Raw genomic sequence first — 20,681 nt, forward strand, 5'->3', positions numbered from 1 at the left:
GGAATAGTAGTAGTTATTTGTTCTACATCTCCTCGGGCTCGGAATCAAAACTGATTGCTACCCCATATTTGCCATAGTAACGAGGTGAGATATAGAAGACACAGAAGTGACAATTTGTTTTTGGTTGCCAGGGTCAGTGACCCTGACAACTAGAGAGCACTCTAAGTTGAAAGCTGGGAAAGGGCGTAGTTAGAAAAGAATAAGGTACAATGAAGGCACAGTGGTAATATTCCTAAGAATATTTTTGCATAATTATTCAGAGGTATGAAATAATATTCATATTCCTCTAAATGCTTTCAATCTCTTTTGAAAGCATTTCTATTAAACTGCATAACATTTCTATAAACTGCAAGATAAAAGGACCCTTTGTTATACAAAGATGTTAAAATTTACCTGGAGTATCTGCTTTGCATGTATGGCAACATTAAATCTATCACAAATCGAAGATCAGGTGCCATATGGTCCCTTAGATATGTTTTGAGTTGCTATGCTACAAAGTAAAGGAACAGCTTTTAAATAAGCTTGTTTCCATCCAGATATAAATAATTCATTATAGAGTCAGAACAGAGCACTGTGTTAAAAGGCAATCACTTAAGTGACAGGGACAGATGTGATATCTTCAAAGAAACACCAAAAGTGAAGTGAGGATCTGTCAACACTATACATTGGCACCAGTGTCTGTCTGCTCTGTTCTGTATGCAAAAGCCAGACTGGCAATTCATACCTATGGAGAGAATGTATCCACTTAGCTGGAGATCATTTACACATTAGGTACATGTCTGCGTATTTATGCTCATCCGCTGGGTCCGGACAGATTGACACATCAGCACTACTAGCAAAGTCACAGAGTGGAATCTAAAGGTAACCATACACAGGCTCATGAAAGCTGCTCACTTGCTGACCAAGTTGGCAGCACACTGTCCTTTACAAAGGCCCCCATTATGATCAAATCCTTGACCCAGGGGCCAAATGATGGGATTCATTTCTATGTTAGTAACAAAGTTAGGTAAAGATACATTAGTTTGCTTATCAACATTTTATACAGTACATACAGCACAACTCAGTATAGACTGTTATGCTTTATGAATAATAAGTGGGCCCCCTTATTCCTAGTATCTGAGACTAAAAATAATAAGGGCTTTGTTCTGGTCAGTACAGCTGCAGTATATGCCATTTTCTGCAGGCCACTTTTTTACAAGCCTTCTGTATTTGCGTATGAGTCAGATGCTAAATATTTTGCTTATTTTTTTCCACACAAACGCTACTGTGAGGCAAGGGGAGAGACCACAAGACTGTGAGTGTCATTACTCACTATTGTTTGTTTCCAAGAAAAGCCTTTAAACAAAAAACCCTTGCACAGAGACCTAATATTGCTTCTTCAGACAAGATAGTCTGGAGTCAGTAAGGGCAAAGCCACAATCACAGCAGATGTTTTCTTTCTCCCTAGCTTGGAAAAAAACAAATGCTTACCTGCAGCCATTTATAAGCTCTTGTTCTCTGAGCCGTCGCATTAGCACACATAAATAATATTGTTCAGTTTCTTCAGGTGAAACAAATGGATCAAAGTTGCTACTTTTTATGATTTTAATTTAAAGGTTTGTGAGAGTAATAGCCACACAGAGAGCAATACAGTTATTACAGGGTGCACATGGAACACTTTGCCTATTATGATTGAAGCACAGTGCCTTACCACAGTATACAGAGTATAATTACATTTAGTACACCTTGTTCAATAACCGTGTTTTCTGTCTTATGGTTAAATGCAGTTTTATTTCCCTTCATTTCACTTAAAGTGCTATCAAAATTGGTGTTTATGTCTCCTTTGTTTACAGTAAGTCTGGCCATAAACAAACAATGACAAGACCAGACTACGTCTATGTCCACCAGTTGCTTTTAAGGGCTCTGGTACACAGGGAGATTAGTCGCCTGTGACTAATCTCCCCGAAATGCCATTCCATGGGCGAAAATGTAAATCGCCGGTGGGATGGCATACGCAGCACCACGATTTCTCGAAATCACGGAAGTTTCCTCTTAAGCCCCGTGATAGGGATTTCACCCAGAGGACAAATTGTCATTGCTCCAAGGGGCCTGTGGCTACTTCCCTTGAACAGATACAATATAAATGGGCTCTTGGAAAATTTGCCAACTTGAGGTAAGGAATGTGAACACCAGTTAGTACTCCTTATGTAAATAGCAGCAAAGATCTGGTGTAGGCCCTAAAGAATAAGAATAGTCCCAGGGTGGCAAGATATTCTGCATCAGGTATCAGGTTCGCAGCACACCATCTGTTTGCTCTCCTCAGCTGAATACAGGCCCAGATTTGTGGAAAGGCCACAAAGGCACAGGCCTAGTGCTTGGCTGCTGGCTGCATACACCTTCCTGTGGCAAAAAAAGCCTGCATACCCCTTTCTGTGGCATGATGGCAAAAAAGGCACAGAGCACCAAAAATATTAATGTAGTTAGTGCACCATATGGTCATGAACTTCAATATGATAAATTTATAAACATCATGCAACATGCAGTTGTCCCAAATTACATACAATTAGGATCCTTATACAAAGAGAGATGTGTACATATACTAACATTCTTCAGTAGCAAGGAGCAAAACTGTCCCCTTTCGCCTCGCTAAAAATTTCTCGAAACAGCAAAAACATTGCGAAATGCAACTACCTACGACTATTTTGATGTGATCACTACTTTTTCCTCACTTGCTGAAAAAGATGGTGGGAGGCCTATGTGAAGAAATATTCCTTGGCACCAGTGTCATTGGTAACCTTCAGATGTCACTAGACAACTTTTCTCTGCACTCCCGACTGCCTTTGGCTAGTGGCAAGATCCAGAAAATAGCATTTCAATGATAGGGTTACGATTTGCCTATCTTTGGTCTACATAACTAAACATTACTGGAGACATTTGAATATTTCCACCTTTAGGAGTAATTGAAGCCTAAGGGCTCTGGCACACGGGGAGATTAGTCGCCCGCGACAAAACTCCCTGTTCGCGGGCGACTAATCTCCCCAAGTTGCCGCCAGTTGCCATCCCACCGGCGACAATGTAAGTCGCCAGTAGGATGGCACACGCGGCGGCGCGATTTCGGGAAATCGCCAAAAAAGCCTCGCGAGGCAACTTTGCCGATTTCCCGAAATCGTGCCGCCGCGTGTGCCATCCCACCGGCGACTTACATTGTCGCCGGTGGGATGGCAACTGGCGGCAACTGCGGGAGATTAGTCGCCCGCGAACAGGGAGTTTTGTCGCGGGCGACTAATCTCCCCGTGTGCCAGAGCCCTAAAAAGTGCCTGAGGTCCCTGGGCTCCTGCAGCTGTAGCCCAAATGGTAGTTCTGCCCATGGCTCACTTAGGTTAGCTTCTGTCTCATTAAAAGTTTATATGAACAATAAAATAAAGCTCTCATATTATGTATTTTAAGATTAAAGAGATATTTTAATATTTTTAGTGCCATCTAGTTAGACTAAGCACAGGTTTTCAAGCCCCATGCATGTAAACTGTTAGTAAAGATTTGGGTTAGAGGAATGCATCATAAATCTTGGCACCAGGAGAACTTTGTAATCATTTCTGAACAGTATTCATTTACAGCACATTTTCAACCAAGACTTACAGCTGTAATGCAGAAAGCAATAGCTCCTGTTTCTGAAAAATGCTTTGCTTGGTTAATCCAGCCAAGTGTTTTAACCTTATTCATAATTTGACCATTGGGGAGTGGGGGGGGGACCACTGTTTGAAGCCTTTAGAAATAAACCAATTTGCCTCAAACAAACATGAAGTATGTTAGCTACCACCCATATTAAAACAAATGTGGGTATACAAGACTCTTTGTACAGAATAATCTATACCCAGACATAGAACTAAACATTTCTAGAAATAAACTGAAGACTATATGTTAAAGGATTTGCTATAAAGAAAAGTATATAATAAACAGTACCTTGTACTTAATGGCAACTAAGCTGCATGAATCCAAATCTGGGACAAAAAAATCCTATAGGGTGTATGTAATGTTTAAATTAATTTCAGCAGGTTTAAGATATGCAGAACTAAACCCCAGGTCCCAGTCATACTGAATAATAGATCCTATACCTGTTTTTATTTACCCTTTACAGCAGTGTAGAAAATAGAACGATACAAACACTGGTCACAATTACAAATAACTGAACACTAAAAATGTTTCATGTGTGTTTGGAAAATCCTTAGAAAGCTTTATTATGCAAAAAAAATTAAACGTATGTGAAATTCCCCACTAAATGTGTAGAATTTATCGATATGTATGTTAGTCTTACAGGTACAGGTTAGTCTGCATTATATATAATCTGTTAAGGGCTCACTATAAAACATTATTCCCATGTTGCATGGCTAATCATTACATATGCCTGATTCACACTGCACTGATTTTTAAGACCTAATTACAAACAGAGCTGGACTGGGCTGATGTGACACTGGGAAAAAAACCCGGTGGGCCCTGGCTTCCCCTCCAAACACAGATCCACTTCCCTCTGATCTCCCCTCCAGATCTCTGCTGCATCAGGGACTACAATGTACACACAATGGAGGGAGGGGGGTTTGTGCCATTGCATATTTCTTTGGAGGTCTTGACAATGACCACACAACTGGGGTGGGGGGACTGAGGTGGCAGCCCTGGTGGGATCAAGACCTCCCCAGTCCGACTGATATTAAGTACAGGACAGCCAAATATTCAGTGCACCAACACAGCTATTTATAAAGAGATGTTGGCATAAATTGTATTCACATGACCACCTTTTAAGTGGTACAGCCACTTAATGGTACAGAACAGAGGTAATATACAGCCGGAAGCCTGACCAGCTCTATAGCTGCTTAAAGCAGGAGTTATAGAAAATTCAGTTCACCACAACACTGTCTACATTTAGTTTCATGAATAAATAAAGTTGTGTAGGCCAGCAAGAAAAAATGTCATATAAAGAATAAAACCAATTTGGCAACCTGTAGTTACCCAATGTGCCATAAAAAGGACCAGTCACATGGGCCACGCAAAGAAGATGGCTACTTACCTGAACTCTTTCTCTGCCTGCGTGTGTACTTTCCATTGCAATGGCGGGCCTCTTCAGAAAACACAATAGATTCCTGCAGTTCAGGGATCATAACACTGTACCTGGTGTTGCAAGATCCCACACTGTCTTCTATAGAACAGGGCATTTATTAAATGGATATCTGTGTTAAACAGCAAAAACCTCAGGACAGCAAGATGCTGCTCAATAAATATATATGCCTTGCGGGGGCAAAGTCATTAATCTTTAAATTCCTGGTGTGTAAAACTGGATTTTTCACCCCAATGCAGCTGAAGTTTGCTTGGAACAGTTTAGTCTCAGGTATTTATCAAACTATGGCTGCATATAATATGCTGTTAGCAACACTCTAAGAAAATCACAGTGTGCAACTTCATAACACCAGTTTACTGATCTCACTGCAGTAGGGTGGGTAGGCCACAGTTGTGGCCACTGATTGGACCAATCTATGCCAAAGAATGGGAGTATCTGAAATTTGATTTGCTAGTAGTCATGAATTTAACTATCATCATAGGAAAATGCTTACTACAGGTTTCTGCTAAAATCTGTGTAGCCCAACATTGAATATATTCCTTTCAATGTCCCCTTTACATGGGGCATGTATAAGAAATTCAACCAATCAGCAGCTAGCAGGGGTATTGCCCTGATGGTGTACAGGGATATGCTGAATCATATGCAGTCCCACCTTAAGGTTATTACTCTTATTCCTCTAAAAATAGGTGTGCAGTATGCTTAAGGCCCTCAACCCGCACACAAAGAACAATTCCTCTTAAGGTGGCACTGTATTAAAGGGATATGCTGTGGGGAGTATGCCTACATCTGAAAAACCCTAAACCAAGTATAAACTTTATTCTGAGCTGTCACTCACAGCAACTGCTAAGAACATTTCTTTCATTAGTCTTTATGCAGCTGACCAATCAGTACTAATTACGGACTGATTGCTATGGGTTTAGCCTCTAAATTTAAATGACTCCAGTTTTGTGGTTTAATCCTGTTGCTCTGGATTCTGGGAGTAGGGGCTAAACTCCACGGGAGATTTTGTGGGTCAGATTTAATCTGATCTTGTCATGCAACACCACGCAAACCACAAAATCTGATCTCCATAGGCTGTAGTGTAAAGTTGGATCAGATAAAGTCAGATGGTATGTTTTGTTCCTGCATCTACATCCGACACACAATGTATTTTAATGAGAAAAAAAGTCTGTCAGACACATCAGATTTTATTGGATGAAGACGCAGAATGCAGAATTCCCTTCTGACAGGCACGTCATGTTGGATGGCAAATCTTTCATGTAGTTTACACATCAGATTTTTCTATTACTCCCCTTCTTTTGATCTGACACCATACAAAACCTCTTGTGGAGTTTAGGATTCTGACACAGGCACATCCAAATTGTGCTTCCCTTGCATCCAGCACTTACCTGCGCCTGTGTTAGTTCAGACCCACTAAAAAAAATGGGATGCGTTTCTTCCTGTGACTCTCTGCGGTGGAGCACAGGAGAACGCCATCTGAGAAAGCAACGCTCACGAGTACGAGCCTTCAATGACAAATTCACAACTGTTTGAATGCCATTTTTTCTTTTTTTTTTAATTTATGCCAGAAATGTTTTTCTGTATTGCAGTAAATAAGGTCAATATGGCAAAAAAACACTCCTGGTTAAGTTAAGATTCAAATTTCCATTTTTTTAAAAACAGAAATTTGTTCTACACTAGCGATGTGCCCCCAGACCCCCTCCAGTGCTGTAAAGGTAAGCGCAGGGGTGCTGAGGGGGAGGCGGCATTGGAGGATCCGCCTCTGGCGGCTCAGGGGCCAGAAACACCACTGATTAGAGTTCAGCTGGCGTTAAGCTGGAGTATTCACAACATTTCGGAAATAGGGGAACTAATTATAACTTGTAGTTAAACAACTTTAGTGAATCTGGAGTACCAAATTTCTTCATACAAATTTTCAGCCACGCTAAAGTTGGTGTAAGCTTTTTTGCTTAGTACATTTTATGGAGTTAATACGGCTAAATTCAGAACAAAAGAGTTCTGCAAAATTGCAGAACTCCAACTTTTTGATGAAAAAAAAAATAACATTTTGGTGTAGCATGGCATAAATACAAAAAAAAATGTCATTCAGACAAAAAATGCTTTATATGCTCCACCATGACATTTTTTTTTATGTGTTTCGCCCCATAGGAATATGTTCGTTAAATGGAGCCCATTTATTCCATTAAAGGCTGTACTGATGGGGCTGAACCCCAAAACGTAGGTCATGCAGTGTTTCACCTGCGCAGGCCAGTTCAGTGTGGCCCCCATGAGTACAGCCCATAGTAGAATGAATAGGTTCCATTTACACAATTAACACATTGTGGTAAAACACATAAAAAAGCCACCACATGGAAACACATGAATGAACACTGATGTGCAACAGCCCTTATATTTCTTACTCCAATTTAATTTTAGTCCATTTTTGTGAACTCTTGTCTGATACCCTACCCTTTAAATATTTTTTAGTCTGACATGCTTTTAAATCTTAGCTTTACTTAGCCAGACCAGCTCAATTTCTTAGTATAAATCTGTACAATCTACTGATTAAGTGCCTTTGGATCAGTCAAGACAATTTTCCCTTTAAATTGGTTACCATGTTGTTTACCTCCACACTTAGTATGTCCATGTATGGGATCTCTTATCTGTAAACCCACTTTCCAGAAAGTTCTGAAGTACGGGAAGGCCATCTGCCATAGACTTTTGTTTCATTAAACAATTCAGATTTTTAAAAACAATTCCCTTTTTCTTTATAATAATAAAACAGTACTTTGTACTTGATCCCAGCTGAGAATGAATCCTTATTGAAGGCAAAACAATCCTATTGAGTTTAATTAGTGTTTACATTATTTTTAAGATGATGTATGTTATGGAGATCCAAATTAAAGAAAGATCCCTAATACAGAAAACCCCAGATCCCAAGTATTCTGGATAACAGGTCTGATAACTGTACCAGGTTCTAAAGGGTTGAGGTGAAAATTTTATCTGTATCAGAGTCAAATGCCCCCTGTTGGGGGAAACAATATGGGAGTGATAGGTGCCCTGTTTCCAGGTTCAAACACAAAGGCATCTAAACAGTTTATGAAAAATACATACTGCTGGTCTGTTTGGTATTTTCTGCATTTAACATTGATCCTTTGTATGGGTTGTTCAGGGCACACCACCATCATCCCCTACCTTTAGGGTTGCCACCTTTTCTGACAAAAAATACCAGCCTCCCTATATTTTTGTGGGTTTTCACAATAACATTGGCAATAAGCATCATCTTTAAAATACCAGCCAAGTGGCAATCCTTGTTCCTCTATAAGGACCCACAATTCCACCCCCCCCCCCCCCATCCCACTAACCTGTAAATCCCTTGGCCTAATATTTTAATAATGAATGTTTTTAGGGTGCCCCCCCTTTATGGTTCTTCCACAGATGTGTTGGTACTAAGTTATGCCCATGAACTACTATGAGTTTTCCACCAAGTTAATGTGTTTTATATTGTTTTGTTGTTGATTGTTGTTGGTACAAAGAGGCTTGTGCTAGGTTCAGGGCTAGCATTTAATGTTATTTTGGGAAATCAAAACATTAACTACTGAGATTTCCTCTTGCAGGAAGCTAGAAAATTTACTGCATCCTGTTTAATCTCACACACACAGCAGATAGATGCCTTTGCACTGCTTTACTGGAGGAAAGTTATTCTATACCAACATGCTACTTTGTGTTTTATAGAGATTATTTGTCATTTACATCAACCCCAGCAGAGCTAACAATCTAAATCACAGTCATTTTTTTCAGGACCTGTCTATATGTTTTTGGAGTGTGGGAGGAAACATAATCACAGGAAGCAGCAGTACTAACCCCTGGGCCACCTTGCTGTCCATGTATCACTGGGTATGCAGATGAATGTGATCTAATCATGTACCTCTTCTTTCTGCCTACACCTTGAATGGGCCCTTGTCCGTCCGTCCGCCCCCCCCCCCCCCACGGCTGGTTACTTACCACCCTACCCCGATTCTTGCGCATACGTGAGTAGGGCGAGGGTTGAGCGGCTGAGTTGCCTGGGGATTCTGGCCAGTTTACCCTGGCTCTGTATCTCAGATATTGTCGCTTTCTGTTTTTTACTTACAGCTGGCTGAAAAAAGCTAAACGGTTTCTGCACAATACTGCCCACATGCCTTTTTGCACAGTGTTAGTAAATGATCCCCAAGTGAGTGGGAGGGGGCTCAACAAGCCTGACAACAGCAGGGTGTTGAATGTGCACTAGTAGCTTTAATAAATGGCGTATGCGCCCTTTTGCAGATGTTTTTGTGTTTTACTTTGCTTTAGATTTCTGGCTGAATTTGCCTAATGTCCAAAGCAGGTAACCAAAACCAGAGCAATTCTTAGTCATTTGGAGATGAAACACAACAATGCACCACATATAGACCATACAATTTAGATTAGTGGAGGTAATAAGAAGGGAAAGTAGCTATAGCAAGGCTATACCTAACAAGTGGCCTTTCAGATGTGGTAAAGCTATAACACCCAGAGCCCCTGCCAGTCAGGCTCAAAAAGCTGCACTTCAATAGCAGTTGAGGGGCCATATGCAAAAAAATCCATATTCATATTAAAACATGAGGCCCTGTAAAAAAAACATTTTTGCCCAGGGACATTACCACCACTATAGGCAGCCCCAGTAACAGCACCATTATTAGTATATTTACAGGTAGAATGGGCATACAATAACACATAAAGCACGACATTTAAACATACGATATTGACACCTCCCACTGCACTTGCTAGGATATCTGTGAATGTGCTATTAAACACGTGAGAAACTCACACTTAAAAAAGAGTGTTAAGGCCACATCAGGCTTTACAATATTTTTAACTTTAGATATTATTTGCAGTTCTATCTCATGCAATTTTATTGTGAGAAAAAAAGCCATATGCTGCACCAGTTTAACAGCACCATTAACATTTTAACAGTACAATTAATAGCATGTTTGCTCGTGACCTTCTGTAACTGAAATGTGTAACTATCTTACCTTCACTTAAACTTCAATTATAAGAGTTATTTAAAAAAAAAAAACAGCTGCTTTACATTTTAATAGATTTCACTCTGCAGTAAACACAGATTTTGTAAGGCAGGGATGACCCAAAAATCTAATAAGAAGGAAGGTAATCTAATGGAGCTGCTACCATGGACAATGCTTTGCTCTTCAGATCTTCAGATGTCTTCTGGGCACAGCCCAGATATGTTACTAATCTGACCGTATTCTCACCTAAAACCTGTCTTTTTATTGATTAAAAAAAAATTCCATATGAGGGAGGAAAAAAGCAATAGATGCAACAAAAAATGAAGAACACAAGCAAGTGAAAGAAATGACTGAAGGATAATAAATCAGCCCCTAGGAGAATGTTATTAATAAAGAACCTTGCGTGGTATTCTGCAATCCTACAGCTGCTCATTCTGGTGCTGCAGGCTAATCCTGGGCGTAGGGAACTAGTGTAATTACCACAGAGGCCATACACCTCTATAATAACCTTACCTGCTTAGCCAGAATGTAAAATGCATTTATACCTGCAATGTACATTCCTGTACAGGAAAATGTTTGCAAATCCTTCCCCCCCCAACTATGATGGCTGCCTTGATCGTTATTAATTCAATAAAGTGCTTTGAATCCCATGGGAGAGAGCACTATATAAAAACTTCCCTTTACATATCCCTTCTTTTTATTTAATAAGAATGAATAGAGGTGATTCATTATTGTGCTGTAATTATGCAGCTCTCCTAACAGCAGTGACATGTAGCATGGAACTATTTATAAGCAACGTGGCCAAGAGATGATATATGTATCTTCCTCATTACTTAGCTTTTTTTTTTCTTACGTCATATGCAATGTTTTTTGTCTCAGAATCACCTCAGGGCTCATTTACTTACAATGGAGCAGGGTTCAAAGGGCAAAATACAGACACAAGCCAACATGTTTTTGCACTTTACATGTATACCCTGCTCAGACATCAGTTCCTTGGCCTATTGGTCCTTGCATGCCACAAGTGAGCACAAGGGCCTGCATTCCTTACATGAATAAAGCACTGTCTAGGTTTGGCTGCACTGTATTGAACAGGGGCGTGTGGGGGGGTACATATTCCCTCCTGCCCCCTAGTTTAGACAGGCATGAGCTAGGTGCAAAGGAGCTCTGTATTTAGAATTTAGGTGGTAAGGACAAGCCTGCCGTATATATGCATCCCCTTTCTCACCTCCTAACTTTGACATTCAGACAATTCATAAAGGCCCCCTACTTTGTTACAATCTCTGTTGCATGTTACTTCCTGCCTTATCTGTTTTATTTTTCTTTAACAAGACATTTTTCATCCCTCTCCGGATCTCCCCCACTGCATTCTTTAAAGAGCAGTGACGAATACTGTTAATGAGTTCTTGTGTATTTGCTTTGAGCATCCTCGACTTCCTTCCTACGAAAAAACTGCCCTCTTCAGTTGACCCAATGGGTTTTAAGAAGTACATGATGGAACAAATTGTTAATAATCATCATCATAGTTATTATTATTATTGTTATTATTAACTGTGCTTAATACATTTAACAGATAATTATGGGTATTTTAAATAATACAGGCTGCCATGAGGTACATTGAGATACTCTGCCCCTGAAGTTAAAAAGCTGCTCCTGGTAACTTAAAGAGACAAAATTCTGATTTTTAAATCAGAGTTTCTTCTCTCTGTATCAATGCTGCCCGCTTGGCCCCCTCCAACACAAAAAGCCTAAGAGCTGTGGGGGGGCGGCATCCCATAGGCCGCTTCAGGGCAGCACTAGGAGCCAGAACGCCCCTGAATAATCAAATTATTTATGGAGAGTCTGCAAGATAATTAAGAGTTTTTAGTATGTATTTCATTTGTTTCCTCTGAAAAATTGTTTCAAACAAACTGTGGGCTAGCCAATTGATGGGGAGGTGGGCCAGAATGAAGTCAGTAAAATTATATTTGCTAATGAATGTTCATTAACTGACTTAAGAATATGTGGAACTACGGAAAGGTGAATGCTACAGGCATGACTTTCTTACATCCAAACCATTGTTACATGGGCCACAACCAACTACTAACCTACAAATTGGAAGCAAAACCTCTGCTAGAGGGTACAATATGGAGTTAAACATCACTGATGATGTTTCCATAGCAACCAATCAGATCTTTGCTTTTGTTTTCTAACTTGTAGGTGACTGTTCAAATCAAATTGCTGATTGGTTGCTATGGGCAACATCACCGATGATGTTTGTCTTCAGTGTTAATAAATACACCCCTATATGTACTAGTTCTACTAGTTATTTAACATCCCCTTTCTATGGAATCTGAAAAAATAATGATATATCAATGAACAAATGATGCCAGTTCAGTTTAGGCGAGTCCTATATCTTTGGCAGAGATGTCAGCTGCAGGACTATTTGTATCAAGTAAAATTATATAAAAGGCTGGGCTAAAATAGAAACATTAATACTATAGTAGAACCTTCATCTTACATGTGTAAAAGCAATTTATTCTTTAAGTACTCAAAGGATATAAGCCCAGGAGTCTGTTTTACATTGATATACTATATTTACTGTATTAATAACAAGGGTTAAGCATTGCAGCGTTAATGTTACATTGTGGGGGGCATGTGCAAGACCTCTCTAACAGTCACACACACAACCTAAAGCAATAAGTGCTTTGTGCATGGCTGTATGAGGTACAGACTAATTGGAATTGGCTATCTACAGGCAGAACCATGGCAAAGTATTCATCTGATTAGTGTTTTAAACCTTTTTATTTTCAAACTATGTAGCTATGTAATACTCACCATCCTCTCACTCTATTGCCTACAGTATTTTATCCACCGATGAATAGCAGTCAGCTGAAAATACATGCCATTGTTTTTTTGGGGGGGCGGGGTTTATGCGGGATACCCACAATAAACACATTTAGGGCTATGGAACACAAGGTGAATTTGAGAATTTAACTACATTTCCAGCTCGCGGGGCAGGCAGAAATTTGCATTTATGGACTTTAATAGTAAAAACTTCTTGCCTCATGGGAAAAATGCCCCTGCAAATATTCCTGCTGAAGAAACCCTTATTTCACCATTAAAATATTTCTCACATTTAGCGTCCAGAGAGTGTTAAAATGCACCAGAAGGCACCACAGCCTTAACACAGGGCAAATTGTGTACCTGTACTTACATCATTCATGTATGAAATTACTAAAGAAAATAATATCAGAGCAAGAAGATAATTAAGGAACAGTGCTTAATTTAATGATAAAAGAAACTACATTTGGCACACTTTGGCAAAGGTCAGAATAAAATATATAACAGTAGAGATAGAATAACAAAATATGTACAAATTGGGGCAATCATGTGCAAATCACTTACGCATAATGCAGGAATGTGATGTTCTGTTATTAAAATCTGCTTTGTTGAATAAATTCTGTTCCCTTTTATAATTTGTGTGATACAGTCTGCATGATTTAAAGTATGAAGTCATTTGGGATTATATGCATGGGTCTTCATAGAACATGCACACCGCTGCTGTCTTGGTGCCATGGACTGACTTGGCTACCATAGAGGAAGAACTCACATCTGTTATTTTCATATTACCTCTTTTACTTAACAGAAGCTTTGGTCTTGAAATTAATTCAAAACTGATGTAAAAGCAGAATGGGGAAGTCAAAAGGGACCTTTAATTTTCTGTTATTATCTATTATTTTCTGTTATTATCTGCCTGATATTGAATGCCCACTGTTCAACATAAAAAAAAAAAAATTCTGGGTTTCCAGAATTTCACCCTTCCAAAGTTTTACCCTGTCAAAGAACATGAATATTAGTCATTTATTTATTTTGCCCTGAGTTAATACTAACTTAAACTGGTCCAGATGCTGCAGACATTTGTTTAAATAAAGCACACTGATTTCTATGCATTTATATTATCTACTATGTCTGATTTTGTGAAACCCTGCTAATTAACAAGGATGCAACAGTTTCCGGCAGATGCATGTTACATTATGTGATAAAACAGAACAGTGAAAATGCTGGCCTAACCCAGAGACTGTCACAGGTTTTTGGCAATATTTTTACAAAACCATTTCAGGCAATTTTGCTTGTTCTCATTAAGCAGAACCAAGGCAGAGCTGAGAAACAAATAACAAATAACTCTCACCAGGAGAAACAGGCAATAATAAAAAGTGCTTTTATATTCCTTGTGTCCCATGTGGTAGAATTGTATGAATTCCACTGCTCATCAACACTGACATTAACTGATTAACTGAAGTGTCTCTTGTGGATCAGGTCAGGAGCAGGCATCAGTGTTGAGTAGAGAAAAAATGGGTACAGACCCACAGGGAAGACTAAAAATCTATGAAGACTTGTATAGCAAGTGCCACTTAAAGTGCCTGTGGGTATATACCTTAAGTATATTTATTTAGGAATAGACACAAGATAGTAAAAAGGTAAAGTTGTGCTCACCATTAAACAATTTTAAACCATTAGGCGAGGGCTCAATAAGGATGTGACCACAAAATATATATGAAGACAAGACATCCTCTGCACTCACTTATGAGTATATAATACACAAGAGCCATGAATGTCATGTTATAATCAGTGCTTAGTGCTCAATGAAACTTGTGTATTATAATAAATAATGTACCCCCTGTTGTAAAATATGAGGATATTAGAAGTCACCTCAGAGTACCATGGAATTTCTTTGTATTTATATACATTATAATTTATAATCCTTATACTTTACAACAAGGGGGTACTTTATATACTATATTAATAAACATAAGATTGTGGTAGCGCCTGAGTGTTAACTGATTATTCTCTGCCAACCACCAGGTGGAAACATTCAAATATTATGGGCTACCTGAATGACCAGCCTGCAGGCCATTTGCTTCCACATTATGGAATTTAGAAATACACATATATACAGTAGGTAGCAGGACAACAAATTATGGCCCCCAGATAAACCACTGACCACATTCAAGCTCTTCAATGTAAAAGCTAACAAATTTTGTGTGTTTGGTGAAAAATGTATTAAATGTGGTATTTGTTGATTTGCATTTGCTTGCCTCTGTAAGTCAGAAGCTTGAGTTGATAAAAATTTACTATATTCTATTTAGTTTGCAAGCAGCCAGTCATTAAAAATGTGCTTGAAGAAACAAAAGAGACACTCTGGGGTTCACACGATGGTTTTCTGCACCCTTTTGACTGCAAAGTAACCTAAAATAATGGTAGCTAATACCAATGTGGCATGTCTGAAACAACATAACTAGTACAGTACTGAGTTATTCCACTGTCTCTGCTGCTCCCATATGTATAACTGGTATATTGATATCGCTACTGGCAGCTGGTCGGAAGGGTACCACCAAATTGAAAAGAAGTTTCTAATAAACTTTTTGTGACATCACTAGTAGTATGTTTAATGGCATTGAATTTGTAGGTGTAAGAGTCAAACAAATAAATCTTTTCAAACTCACGTCAAGGTCAAGATTTTGGTAGTTTTCCTTGTCATATATTTTCAGACAAAAATACGACATTACAATGTCTAAAACTTCCTGCACTGCTGTCTATGAGGATCACTTAAAATTGTGAGAACTGCCCGTGCTTCATTTTAGTGTAAAACATCCATGGGGTGCAGAATGCCCTAAGCTACTACTTTTGCCCTTGGCCTAAAATGCATTCTATGTACATCATTTTAAAGCACGGAGACTGCTATAATTATAAGTTACATTTGCTTTAGTACATTGTATGTTTATAATAATTTATGCACATTATTTACTAGTAAAATATCAAAATAAACCATAATGGAGAAGGACCTTGGAGTCCTTGAAAATAATAAACTTGGCTGTAGCAAGCAATACCAGCCAGCTGCTGCAAGGGCAAACAATGTTTTGAGCTGTATTAAAAAGGGAATAGATTAGCGGGAGGAGAGGCTCCTTCACTTTACAGAGTGCTACGAGGCCCCATTTAGAATATGCCATGCAGTTTTGGTACCCAATGCTTAAATGAGATAATGTTAAATTAGAGAGAGTCCAAATAAAGGCAATTTAGCTGGTAAAGTCTCAGTTATTAATAAACACTGGCCAAATTAGGTCTGTTAAGTCTGGAGAAAAGTTGGAGAAATATGGGAGGTATATGATAACTATGTATAAATATATATGGGAATCATAATAATCTCTCTTATGCTTTATATACCAGTAGGTCCTTCCAAAAGACACATGGCCACCCATTCCTATTAGAAAAAAAGGAGGTTCTGTTTAAATATTTAAAAAGGATTTTTTAAAGTGAGTGTTGTGAAGTTGTGGAATTCTCTCCCTGAATCAGTCGTACTGACTGATACATTAGCTAGCTTCAAGAGGGGGTTATATGGCTTTTTAGCAAGTGAGGAAATTCAGGGTTATTGAAATTAGCTCTTGTTACAAGTTGATCCATGATCTGGACTGATTGCCATCTTGGAGTCAGGAAGGTATTATTCCCCTCTGAAGCAAATTAGAGAGGCTTCAGCAGGGGTTTTGTGCCTTCCTCTGGATCAACTTGCCATTAGGCAGGTTTCACATGGGCATAAAATGTTGAACTTGATGGAAATGTGTATTTTTTTCAACTTACTAGTATTATTCCTACCATATCACCTTCTGGCATCTTGGTAGCTTTTCATACCCTTATACTGCACATCAGGGAAAACATTTCTCACACAGTACTTGATGACAGGAATTACTTTTATAACTTTACAGTTATGAGTTTACAGTTATACACTAACAAAAACTGACTTTTATTCCTGATAACATTTAAGTTGCCCCAAACAATCGCTAACATACTGTAAAAAATAATGAACCCTCTCCTGAAAATGATGAAGATCAGCAGAGCAAATTTCTGTGACCTGTAAAATAGCACCTTCCTGAGACCTTGATCCTTTATGTGGTCATGGGACACCCTGGTTTTGATGTAGTTTCCTGCCAAGGAAGTGTTCCTTTGTGCCGAGGGAAATCAGATGGCTATGAGCCACCCATTTTGTTTCTCCTGATAAGGGTGAGGGAGATTGTAGGAGTGCGCTGTTTAGTCTGCTCCTGACATACAACCAACCGCTACCCATTCCGTCCTAGGCAAAACCCAAAATGAATATAAGCCAATAAACTACTACTAAGCCTCGATGGCAGCAAGCAAATCCTAAAGGCAAGTTCAGCGCTATCATGGGTTATCAAGGCCTCACTGTGCTTACAAATATTTTCAAACATGTATCAGTTTAGGGATTAAGTACAACAACTTATATAGTGCTTGACTCACATAGCAAAAAAAAAATGAAGGGAAAAATAAAGCCTGGACATACATGTTTTTTAAAAAACTGCAATTTCTACATAGACTTTAATGCACACAACTGCACATTAATGCTGACAGAAAAACTTATATGTGTTGCAAATTGACTAAATGAGTATACAAAGTGCATTAAGCAGACAGTGATAAAGCATTCAGCTCATAAAGTGTGCAGCTCAGCAGCAGCCAGGCAGAAGGCTCTGGCTTAATAACAGCATTACTCACAGACGCACATTAAAGTAAACTTAATTACTAGAGAATGACAATTGTAGTAAAAAAAAAAATGAATGATTTACTGACAATGGAAGAGACTGCTTGTGTGCCCTTGAGGAAACATTTCGCTAACAGAGCTGACATTCTGGAACCCATTCACTAAAGGGAACACATGCCAATAGCAGTAGCTGTCTCTGTATATTTTTTTTTTTTTTTGCACACACTGGATTTTTGGCAGAAATGGCTGTCATCTGCTAAGTGAAGCAGTAATGTCAGCAAAAAGATGTTTTGAAAGTGGGGTTTTCACTCAGTCCACTTTCTCTTGCCCCCACCCACATACAGTACCCACCCTTTCATAGTCTGTACCTTCTGTGTGGCAGCTGGAAGACAGGATAGTGTTGGGAGGTCTGAAGATGTACGGTAGATAACGAGAAAAACATTTCATCTTTACATGAAGGGACATGTACAGTCTCCTCATTCCATAAGGACCAGGTGTTCAGAGTAGGACAGACAGCAGATGCATTCTCTGATGACTCCAGGGCTCTGCATGGCCAGCAAACACAAGTAATCTCTGGAGCCAGACCCCATTTTTTGCCATCAGCGGCAAGAAGATCAGCCTGACATTACTGCATGCATCCTGCTCCAACTCTCCAGCAGGCTGGCTGAGCCTCTTCATTGGCTGTGGCTCTGTAGTGCAGGATTTGCTGACTAAGTCAGTCCCGCTTGTAAACACACACACAGTGAATAAGGCTGCTTGCCACATTCATCTCTCCACAGCCACTGACAAACACATTCATGGGAATGACTTCCCTGGTGACCGCAGAGAGAGCTTGATGTTTAGTCACAAGCTGGTGGCGGGTCTCACTATCCTGTGTGTTTGGGAAATGGCACTGTTCTGTCTGCTTTTCCCTTGTACTGCTTCCCTCCCCTTGTGTTCTGTCACCATTCTCCCCCTAAGTTAAGCTGCATTCTTAAAGGCTTTGTACCCTTTTTTACCTTGCTCTTAGAACTGGCACACCAGGTCTTTTGGAAGCAAAAACACCAATGACAAGAAAATAATTCATCATCAGATTCTCTTTTCAGTGTAAAATAAGGTAACCCTATGTCTGAGAGAGAAAAGTTATTGCTCAGCAACACTGAGCAAGCATTATGCCATTTTTTATGATAATAGTGTCTACTTTTGTCTCTTGAGGTGTACTAAAGATATTTACATTTAACTGAGAGAAGACAGCAAGATGGCAGCTACCACTAGGGTAGTCACCTGCCCAGTATTTTACTGGTCTGGGGAGTAAAAATGGATGTTTTAAATCTAAACCCTGGTTTATAGGAAACTCTCTTTTATAAAATTCTTACTGTATTTATAAAGGCATTATTTTGTAAGTATGCATCTGTGAGAGAACAAGCCAATTATAGCATAAATTACTTGCACACATTTAGAGCTGCACTGAAGTCGCCAGGGGTATTATAATAAGTAACAATAAATCAAGGCATGTGTCTCTTAGGAAAAAAATAACATTTGCTGGACATCTACTTAACTGTCAAACCCAAAAATGACAAATGACCTCATAAATACTGTCTGTCTATTATGCATATGTATATATATTCTATTACACAGATGTATATACGCACACAACATTCACAGCTCCCAGTGCCTGAATCTTGTAAACAGGCATATTTAATGCTAATCAAATGCTTGTCATTATAAATACACTACAGTCCCTAAAATATAGTACAGGTATGGGACCTGTTATCCAAAATGCTCGGGACCTGGGGGTTTCTGGGGAAGGGATCTTTCCATAATTTGGATCTCCATACCTTAAGTCTAGTTAAAATTATTTAAACATTAAATAAACCCAATAGGATTGTTTTGCCTCCAATAAGGATTAATTATATCTTAGTTGGGATCAAGTACAAGGTACTGTTTTATTATTACAGAGAAAAAGGGAATAATTTTTAAAAATGAGAATTATTTTCTTATAATGGAGTCTATGGGAGATGGCCTTTCTGTAATTCAGAACTCTCTGGATAACGGGTTTCCGGATAATGGATGCATACCTGTACTACAACTATGTTATTATTAGGGAATCCCTAATAGGGATGCACCAAATCCAGTTTTTTGGATTTCTCATAGTACCAAACCTTGCTGCCCAAATGCCCAATAGAATCAGTATCCTAATTTGCATTAATCGACAAACGAAATCCGGAAAAAGTCTCACAGTTTCCTGTCATGTTGTCTTATGTCATATGATTTTAAGAGTTCAGATTCAGGTCGGCCAGGCTCTTGAATTTGGTTGGATCTATAATTCCAGCTGAGCCAGGACTGGCAGTCTTCAGATTCTGGCAAATCCCAGAGGGGCTGATGTGAGATGCCATAGACAGTCATTATTTAGTGGGTTGGCCACTTGAGCCACCAAGTGTTCTAAACATCAGGGCCCATTTTGAATCAGGACAAAAAATAATGTTGGGTGCCAATAGAAATGTACTGCACAACCAGACAACAAATAATGTTTCTTAGGTATCTCTCCCCACTTTGGACCTCACATGGGCCTACCAGTCCAGGCTCTCTGCCTGGAAAGTTAAGAAGCTGAAGAGAGGAATCCTTCCTTAACAGAGACTTATAAGGCTAGATGTTCATGTAGTACTGTATATGACAGGATATTTAGTGGTGATTTCACTGTGAGAGGTCCAGCCAGGGGAGTAACTTACATTTGCAGGCCACTGGACCAATAATCTGTGTATTCTGAGAAATCTCAAAGTGGCTGCTAGGTGCTGCAGAAAACCACTTGGGGGTCCAGAGTGGAGGGTACATCCCAGTGAATTGTACAGTGCACACCATAACAAAAGTTTTCCTTCTTCCAACCAGCCTATCCACATACAAATTTGAAGAGTAGGTAAAAATTCTGGAGGGGCCGTGGCCCAACTAGTTCCAACTCCTATAGGGAATGCTATAAACTGGTATTGCCAGCTGTATATATTGAAACTGTGAGGGGCTGTTTGGGCCTTACTGTATTTAAAATGCCAAGGTGCATTTGATTCTCAATGCAGGGGTGAATAGAACCTCTCAG

At 39.3% G+C, this 20,681-nt stretch overlaps 1 protein-coding gene across 2 annotated transcripts in view; it reads right to left on the reverse strand.

The window, feature by feature from the left end:
- The window catches only part of ppp2r2b (protein phosphatase 2 regulatory subunit B, beta), a 181,195-nt gene extending 162,713 nt beyond the window's left edge, over positions 1 to 18,482 (reverse strand). The window contains exon 1 of one of the 2 annotated variants that reach the window (XM_012959021.3): positions 17,983 to 18,482. In XM_012959021.3, coding sequence (XP_012814475.1) covers positions 17,983 to 18,094 — 112 coding nt within the window. In that variant the 5' untranslated portion in view covers positions 18,095 to 18,482. 2 annotated transcript variants of the gene reach the window in all.
- Between the last annotated feature and the right edge of the window lie 2,199 nt (positions 18,483 to 20,681).

This window comes from Xenopus tropicalis, chromosome 3, assembly GCF_000004195.4.
Source record: "Xenopus tropicalis strain Nigerian chromosome 3, UCB_Xtro_10.0, whole genome shotgun sequence".
In the NCBI taxonomy this organism is placed as follows: domain Eukaryota; kingdom Metazoa; phylum Chordata; class Amphibia; order Anura; family Pipidae; genus Xenopus; species Xenopus tropicalis.